At 43.2% G+C, this 9244-nt stretch overlaps 1 protein-coding gene across 1 annotated transcript; it reads right to left on the bottom strand.

Moving 5' to 3' along the window:
* Nucleotides 1–33: 33 nt before the first annotated feature.
* Nucleotides 34–8929, bottom strand: LOC105933295 (follistatin-related protein 1). The gene is made up of 11 exons (XM_021321607.2): nt 8815–8929; nt 8589–8712; nt 4811–4900; nt 3482–3611; nt 3359–3388; nt 3125–3258; nt 2237–2355; nt 2012–2124; nt 1804–1914; nt 1631–1728; nt 34–408 (listed from the first exon to the last, which is right to left on the bottom strand). The coding sequence occupies exons 1-11, from the start codon at nt 8838–8840 to the stop codon at nt 385–387; spliced, it is 999 nt and encodes a 332-aa protein (XP_021177282.2). The 5' UTR covers nt 8841–8929; the 3' UTR covers nt 34–384.
* Nucleotides 8930–9244: the final 315 nt, after the last annotated feature.

Raw genomic sequence — 9244 nt, 5'->3', positions numbered from 1 at the left:
GTTTTATTTCATTTTTACACATGCATTGTCTTGTTTGTCGGTTCAACAATTATTTTAATGACATTTTTTGCTAAATGATTCTTCACTCAAACTGTATCAAAAAATAAATAAATAATCCCAAAATGGCGTCGCTAATTCACCCATTTTAGCAGAATAGTAACGGCAAACAGGTTCACTATAAGTAAAAAGTTACAATCACAGAGATATACAATCCCAAATCATCTTGTGAGAATCTGAACTTCTAAAACATTTTGAAACCCCCTCAAACAAAAACAGCAAAAAAGCTCCGGGCAAAGCACCTCCACCGTTGGGGGAGCAAGAACCAAAGTCCCATTCAGGAATATGTCAGCTGCTCGCTGCTTCCTTAGGTTCTGTGATGTGTCCTCAGCTCCCAGTGATGGAGATCTCCTGGAGAAAATGGGAAAATATTCCTCTGTTAGTGATTAAGCACACTTGAAGGAACGAGCTATGTTTTACACTACAGCTAGATGAGGGGTCATCACCATGGGGCCCGCGGGCACCAAGTAGCCCCCGAGGACCACATGTGGTGCCCATGAGCCTGATCTAAAAAAAGCATAAACCAACCAGTGAGCTGCATCTAAAACTTTATTTTATACTGTTACTCTTCCTGTTTGATTACACTTGCATTTACATAGATTTAAAAAAGACGACATCTAGAACAAAGCATGAAAAATGTGTTTATTTACATACAGTAAAAGTGAACTCTGACTGTAGTTCAAAGGTCAGTACTGGTAGCCCTTCGCATGACACAATACTAGTGAAGAAGCTCTCAGTTTCACAAAGGTCGGCGGCCCTGATCTAGATTAATTGCCAAGGGGGCAAAGTGCCATTAGCTTCTTGTATAAAGCCAGAAGATTTCATTTAATTTCCTCGTTTAACTAAAATGTTTTTTTTGTTTTGTTTGTGGCTTGAAATAAAATGGATACTGTTTCTGCACTGAAAAAAAATCTGGCATCTGTTGGTTTTATTAAAGCATCGTTAGTTACTTTAACACTATTGTTTCAAGTCTTAAAGAGAACGTAATAATATTGTGCAGATACTATGACTGAAGACAAAAAAAGCTGCCATCTGTTTGATCTAACTAAGCTGATCTAACCTAGAGAACGTAATAATATTGTGCAGATACTACATAATATGAAAAACCTGCACATAAGCACGTTCAATTTAACTTGATTAAAACTGAATTAATTAACTTAACCAGTAGCCATAGGCTATTCTGTACCAAAGAAAAGCGGAAAAAAAACGTATGACCACCCGTCACCCAAAACCTTTCTGCCCTCTCACCTTTCACCTATATAGCTTTCCCCTCCACATCGCCACCAGGGGTAGAGCCAAATGTAGGTCAGTGTGTCAACCTAAACAAAACACTACCACCCAAACCAAACAAACCAGAAACAAACCGTACCCAAACACCAACAACTATAAATGGCTCCTACATGAATGTTTTTTTGTAGCAGCTCGTCTAAATGAGATCTCTGGTCGTGTCTCTGTGGTCTGTAGTTGTGCACTTTTAAAAAAAACAACAAGGCATGACATTATGCTTCTTTTTAATGGTTGACCGTATTAAATTTGAATGGAGGTAACACGTGCAGCTTTACAAAAACAAAACCTGTAAAGCGTTGAGTTCAGCCACAGTCCTCCTCCACTCATCCTCTGTCATTTCTTCTTCTCCTTTTTCCTGATGGTGCGTCTTCAGCCGGTGCCCCTCTGAAAGACCTCAGTGTAAACAAAGTCTTCCCATACATCAGTGTGTTTTGAACAAAACTAAAAGCTCGCTCTCACCGTAGCATGTGAGCGCGGTGCACACCCAGTTCCCACAGGCGCACACACACTTGTTGCACTCTCTCTGGGTTTCAGCTCCGTCCTCAAACACGGCGTCCTCCAAAGCGCACTCTGCACAGCGACATACGGATCAAACAGGTTAAACGCCTCCTGCTCTGCTCCCACCTGCTCCAGACACGTAGATTTGAAATGTTCATTCATTGCCTACTTCTCTCCTGTGGCTGGTAGCTGGGGGTCAGGCAGTTGGTGAACTCAGTTAAACTGAGTTTCCAGTCGAAATCTTCATCTGCCAGCTCGATTAAAGCATCGACACAAAGAGACCTGGGAGAGACAAAGGCTTATTGGCAGCTGAGTTTTCTTCCACTGCAATTGTTCAGGAGGAAAACTGTGCAGGGGTTGATATGTATAGCTAGAATATTGGTCTAATAAAGACCTGAGTAGATGGTTAGTCCCCTGAGCATCGGGGTACAGGAGGTTCAGAGCGCTCTCATTGTGGCTCAGGAAGCGCAGGAACTCGCTGGAATCCAGCTGGGAATCCCCGCCGGCATAGGTCTGTAGTAAAAACAAAAAAACATTACAACAAACAGGGACTTTGAGTTATTCTATCAAGAATCAAGAGGCGTTATTGTCATCATGTGTCACCATAATTACATTTTAACACACCTTTAGGGATTGAAACCACCAGGTTTAGCTGTCACAATCCCCAGGTCTTTGATTGCTTTTAGGCTCCTGGGGATCATGCAGTCTGGTTGTGTTTTCACCCTTTTAGGATTGTTTACTGAGGTGCGTTTCCTGGTCCCTACGGGCATCGTGTTGGTGACCCCTGGTTTAGCAATTTTATTGAAACATTAAAAACGGGCTTTTAGAGCGACCTTAGGAAGAATGGCGCATCTATCCAAGACAGATGCAGATCAGAGTCACCTGTTGTTACCCAGAACAAGCAAAAGCTGCAGCTACTTCAAGTCTTCAACATGAAATATTTAGTTGAGATGAAGAATTTGTAAATAAAAGAGGCTGAACTGCACTTATACTGTCACACAATGGCAACAGCATTTAAGGTAGCAATATATGGCCACTTTGGTTTTACGTTTTTAACTTAGCTACTCTGAGAAAATCCAAAACCTCAACATAAAACAAGATCTGCAACGTGTTCCACATACAATCAGCTGACAAAAAAGTTCCAACCAAACCATCTTTAGTGCAGCTCTGTTCCTCACCAGCAATAAACACGCCCAGATTAGATTCATTTAATCTAGTCCAAAACGATCGATCACAAACAGGTTTCAGGGGATGCGTTTAAGACGATGTGAGAAAGAATGACCTGAAAATACTTCTGCAGGACATCCCTGGATGATGACGACAGGTTTGAGGCCCAATGATCCTGGTCCACCTCTGAGTTAATCCACCGGATCACCTGCTCTCTGAGCCGATCCCGCTCAGACAGGAAACACACGACTGCAAACAGCCCAAGCAGACACATCCACATGCAATGCAGGACCTAAGAGAATCATTTATCACATAAAGCTTTTAAATCTTCCCACGTAGCCTCACTTACCAGGACTGATGTCTGTCTCTGTCCGTTTCCCTGCACGCCAGATGAAAAGGGAAAGAAACCAAATAACGTCAATGTTTGTTGTGTGCAGAGTGAAAACAGCCTTTTCTACGCGTGTGTATTTACCCACACACTGTCCTCGCTGAGCCACGTGGATTTTGGTCTCGGTGATGCAGGCATCTCTGTGCAGCTCACAGTGATTCCTGTAAGATTTGCTGTTGCTGCCACACACCCAGCGCTCCGATTCGTCACAACGCTGCAAAAACAAGACCAATGCCACAAAAGGGTAAGCGATCAAAGTTTTTACAAAAGCAGCTTAATCCAAATTGTGAAAGGTTATTTGGTCAATATTAGCCAGCCTTTTAAAAATGATTTTTAGCAACAGTTTTTCCAATTTCTTATGGGCTTTAAAATATTTGTCTGTCTGCGTGCTCTTACACTCCTCCTGCATCACTGCTATTAATCTGTTCCTCTGCCTTTACACACTGGTCTTCAGCAGACAGCCTGTGCCAGATTATTGAAAGTCTTGCGCCAGTAGATGTCCAGCGTTTTACCCGCTGGATCGTAGTTTCGATCTTGACCACGCTTCTACAGATTTTCCTGCCTTGCCTTCTGTTTTCTGAACACAACCTGGACTGTCCTCATGACCACAGACCTGGCCTATTCCTACGGATCTGTCTGCCCGTCTCTGACCTACGTCTGTTTTCTCGGACTCAGGTCAAGCTTCAGCCACTCTGCCTCCCACACTCTGCTGTGAGCAGTTTTCATTTAACAGTTTATTAGCAAACAGAGACCTCAGTATTACGAGGAAGAACCATGCACATCACGACAGCCTGGCGCCTCCTCTCCATGCTGGTCCCCAGCTTGACTACACACAGCTCTGGCGTGGCATCTCATTCTTTAACCTGCATTTGCAGCAATTCAGCCAACGTGGTTGTGCTGTTCACTCTGGCAGGCTATTCTATTTGCTCTACTTCCAAATTCTGGAGGTGGTCTCTGATAAATCCCCTGCTTCTGTGGAAGCATGTGTTGACATCATGGTACATGGAGTTCAATTCCTAGGACTGGAGATATTGAGTTTCCCCCTGATTGTAAAATCTCATATTGATATCGCCTTGCACTGAGGTTGCCTCCAGCAACGACAAGCCTTTTATGTCCAGTAAGAGTGAGGCTGCCTCTCTCCATCACACATATTGGTAGAGAGGAACTGACAAGTTATTCATGGGGTAATAACACAATGCATTGTCCTTACATCAGTGGGACCATTTATGAAGTGGGAATCAACACGCTCCCAATAGTCTGAGATCCATTGCTAAGAAGCATGGTGACAACAAATGAATACTGACCAAACACAGATTTATTTACTTTATGTGCCTAGTTTCCCTTTATAAAAGTGATACCACGTGTGGCAGTAATTTAGCAACTATCAGGGTGATATGCTAATAAAAACCAAACCTGTAAACAGCGACACTCCGGTTGTCCTCCGATGGTCCAAACACACTCTCTGCCTGCACCACAGAAAGTCCTGGCACACACAGACTGATCCTAGCACACAAAAACACAGACATTTCACATTTCTATTGCAGTGCAAAGACTATGTTTGAGAGTGTATGTGTGTGTGTGTGTGTGTGTGTGGGGGGGGGGGGTCTCTCTTTCACACTCCAGATGGTGACCTTTAACCTCTAACATGAATGCCAAGGTCCGACAGAAACAGCTGCATAGCGGTACTGCGGTTTTTAAATCATTCTGTCTAAATTAAGCAAACCCTTTCTTTAAGTTGCTTTAAAGACCTCCCCATCAGAATCAATTCAGGTCCGTATAGAAAAGAAAATAATATACCCAACGCAAACTGGATATGTGTGGCTCTGCAGCTGCATGGTGGCTTTAACACTGTTGGACTAAATCATAACCCCCGACACAGAAATAAAATCAGTATAAAGATGTTCACAAATACTGAAAACGTGCAGATGTGACCCAAATCTACTTTATTAACCTGTCAAAATGTCTGCCTTTTTCAAATATGCTACATGAAATTAAAAGAATGGGTGTTGTTTTTATTGACTTGTGTACAGTATTGTCTCCTGTGGGCCTTGAGCTTGTAATAAAGTTAAAAAAAAAATAAAATAAAAAAAAGACTTTGCTGCAACAATGGTCACCTATGCTCATCAAGTAAAAAACAAGTAAAAAAACAAGCAACTCCCCATAATGACTGATGATATGAAGCAGCTGTTTAGGGTTTAATTCACTTCCTCTTTCCATCTACTCTCTAAGGTCCTTTTCCTGTGCACCATTGGCACAAAAAGAAAATTCTAATAACACACCCCTCTTAAAATCACAGGCTCTGTGGTGTAAAATATTAGATTAAACCTTTCAGAGTGTTTTCCACCTTTAATGAGAGGTAAATCCTCTACAACTCAACGGAAAAGCAAACAGAAACCTTTTAGAGTAAAAGAATATACTGGCGTTAATTAAAGGGCGCAAATCCTCTTTTAACCGACGTAGCTATGTTCAGACTAAACCTCCACGGAATGAAACTGATGCCAATATGTTAAAACACCTCTGATCAACCCAAAATAAACTAAGCTATTCACCACCAAAAAACGGCAAACTCCCAGGGAAGCATAGTGGTGGTAGCATCATGCTTTGTGGAGTCCGTTGTTGGAAATTGGGCTAAAGTCAAGGTGAGCACTTCCAAATACCCGTCAATGTTGGTCCAAAACTTCAGGCTTCTGCCGGATAATTAATCAGCACAACCACTCAAAGTATCCCGCCAGATCAGTGAAAGACGGTGCTTCACCAGCCGAAGAGTGAAGAATAGAAATAATCCCTGAATTTGACTGAAAATCTGTGGGATGAGCCAAAGAGTGCTGCGCACAGGAGATTTACAGTTTTAGCAAAGAAGAGCGGGCTGATATTACCAAGTCAAGACGGATCCCAGTACTAAAAAGACTGCGCGCTTTACTAAAAACTAAAGGTGACTCTGGATAATTTTAGTTTAAGACTGGGAAACCACCCCCCCCCCCAAAAAAAAAAAAGAAAATTCTGTTAATTTTTCAATTGAGTTGTACAGGTTCAATTCAAAACCTACAACTCTTAGACTGATAAACAGGATGATTCTGCACTGAACAGAAGATTTCTTCAAACAGAAACATTTATGAGACTTTTACTCTATTTCTAAATTGCACAACATTGGATGCTTGGATAACCTTAGAAAAAGACGTGTAACAACTTACAAGTCAAAGCTGGTCTGGAATATTCTACTTACATATTTAAAGCACAGTTTGTCACAAAAATGTCCCTGAGCCATTGTCCCGTCTCGTTCTTGTGAACTCAGCTCTTGGTAATGTTTTATCTCTTGAGCTGCATCCATCTGAACACCTGCAAACAGTCTGGATCTCAGCTCGGTTTAGCAAAGATGATCTGTGAACTGGTTGGCAACGATGCTGGAGCCGGATTAATACGCTACAATGTTGTTTTAAGAGACGTCCATCCCAAGTATTTCTCTAGCATTTAAGGTGTCAGCTAGAAGAAGTGCTAAATAAAAAAAAAATTCACTACAGAAGAAAACGACTGGTTGACCGTTCTCCAGGATCAGAGAGTCTTTCTTATTGGCCAGGAGTTTAGAGCGAGGCGGCTCTGAGCACAACGTCCAGATTAATCAAAATTTCAGGCAGGGCCTTCCACGAGTGTTATTTGGCCTGTAACTGCTATGAAGGTCGTTAAAACCAACAGAGCAGGAGGAATTATCTCACTTTTATGCAGGGATCGGGTATTTAAGTCAGACACACAGCGGCACAATGCACCCAGCTGTCGCCTGCGGCCGTCCAGCTGACATCTGCTGCGTCAGCGTCCTGCTGTCAGCCAGCAGACTCACAGCACCCTGCTGCCAGGTTCCAGCTGCCATTACTACTTCATGCCTCACCTTGTGTGTAGCTGGAGACATTTTTATCCTCCTCACAATACTCTGTTTTCTTTTCACTTGCAGCCACATCTCAAGAAAATCCGTCCTGCAAACTGCTGTCTCAATGTTTCATTCCCTGCCTGATTGACGCCATTTTGCTCTTGGAACACTAATAAAATGCTCTAAATATTGTTTTTCCACCCCCCCCCCCCCCCCCAACCTATCGCTAATTTGTTTAGATTTCTCAAAATCTGTTTTTATGAATTTCTTTGCATTCTTATTTTTATTGCAGCAGCATAATCTCCCCAAGCACAAATGGAAGCACCCAAACTAAAAGTCAGCAGATATAAGAAACAGCTTTTAACAAAACCTGCAATACGAACATTATTGGTGCTACAAACAACCCTTTTAAAACAAATGTATCTAACACCTTACTTTTTAAGTAGAGTTTCTAGAACTTTTAAGCGATCTATAACTTTCTGTTTCCGTGGTGTAAAAAATCAGGGGAGAGGTGGCCTAGTGGTTAGAGCACAGAGCTTCGGTCCCAGAGGTTCTGAGTTCAACTCCCACAAGCTACCATTCTGGGTCCCTGAGCAAGACCCATAACCCGCAATTGCTCCCCAGGCGCTGACAGTCGCAGCCCACTGCTCCCCAAGGGGATGGGTTAAGATGCAGAAGTGAATTTCTCCATTGTGAGATCAATAAAGTTCAATTATTATTATTTTATCATTAAAAACGTGAAACAGGTCACTGAGATGGACGGGGAGGAATATGGCCACCCCTTTTCTGTCCTGCTGTCACCAGCATAAATGTCAGCAGTCATCATCCTCCCCACTGTGAAGCATGGTGGAGGCTCTGTAATTCTGCGGGCCTGCTTCTTCTCTTCCAGAAGCCCCCTAAACCTGGTTAGAGCGCATGGTATCCATGAACTCTTCAGCTGGATAAGTTGGTCAAGTCAACAGAGATACAAAAAAGTCTCCCATTCAGTTGTGTAGAAAGCATTGTTTGTAGCGAGAAGATTACCCACAATTCCAGCCGCAGAGATAAAAGGGCCAAGCTGCCGCTGAAAGCGCGACGCACATTCAAATGGAAGGCCCTACTCATCGTCTTTAAATGCTTCTTTTGTGCATGGGGTGTTTAGTTCTCATCCAGAACACTAAAATGCAAACATGTGTTCTACGTGTCAGCGTGCTCTTAAACCATGTATATCATGAGATTCTGGCTAAAGATGCGCTGTGATCATCATTAACACCTGGCTTTATGGAGGAATTCATTCCGGTAAATAGCTGCAACATTTGCTAGACTGAGAACAGTTGAAACGTTGGTGCTTACCTTTGCAAGAGGAGACGGGGATGCAGGAGAAAAGAGGAGGAGGAGGAGCAGCAGCCGTGCAGAGATGCTCATCATCTGGGAAAGATGTCCCTCGTCCTCAGACATGATCGGTGTTAGAAAGTCACTAACAGGAAGGGAATCATGACCGTCGTTGTCAGCTCTGCCATTGTTTGATTATTTCAGCAAATCTCAAGACTGGATATAAGAAAAGTCACAAAGAACACACCTTAAATGTTGACTGTGAGCACACATGCAAGCGGCTGATCCACATCCGAGCAGCTCCCTTTCTAATCGGTGTCCAAAGGAGCGGCGGTCAGGACATCCGTGCAGGAAGGCTTCCTATCCTGTGAAGCTGCTGGCTCTGCAGCATCTGGGATGGAGTAGAAGCAAAGAAAAGAAAGGAGGAGGAGGAGGAGGGGTTCAGGACCAGAAGGAGGAGCAGCTGTCCAGGGTTAGGTGCCCCCCCCCCCCCCCCCCCCTCCAACACAAGCTGTCTCCTTCTGACTGAGTGTTAAAGCACACAGTCAGCAAACACGTTCAGACACTTTTTAACTGACTTACAAAAAGCACAGCAAGCTGCTTTAAACTTCATTTTTAGAGCGTGAGTTTATTAACTGTCTGAACAGCTTGAATCCACGCTGACTCCACTGCTGCTG

Source organism: Fundulus heteroclitus, chromosome 22, assembly GCF_011125445.2.
Source record: "Fundulus heteroclitus isolate FHET01 chromosome 22, MU-UCD_Fhet_4.1, whole genome shotgun sequence".
Lineage (NCBI taxonomy): Eukaryota > Metazoa > Chordata > Actinopteri > Cyprinodontiformes > Fundulidae > Fundulus > Fundulus heteroclitus.
The sequence above is the reverse complement of the archived record's forward strand: the minus strand, read 5'-3'. Positions and strand labels throughout refer to the sequence as shown.

What these genes read in the sequence shown, in the direction of transcription:
- LOC105933295 (XM_021321607.2), bottom strand. Translation starts at nt 8,840, where the DNA reads ATGTGTGCTCACAGTCAACATTTAAG. An exon ending in TCCTGCAGAAGTATTTTCAG is followed by an intron (nt 2,356 to 3,124) that starts GTCATTCTTTCT and finishes TTTTTACTACAG; the next exon opens with ACCTATGCCGGCGGGGATTC. An exon ending in CTGAACTCAACGCTTTACAG is followed by an intron (nt 409 to 1,630) that starts GTTTTGTTTTTG and finishes CATTTTCTCCAG; the next exon opens with GAGATCTCCATCACTGGGAG.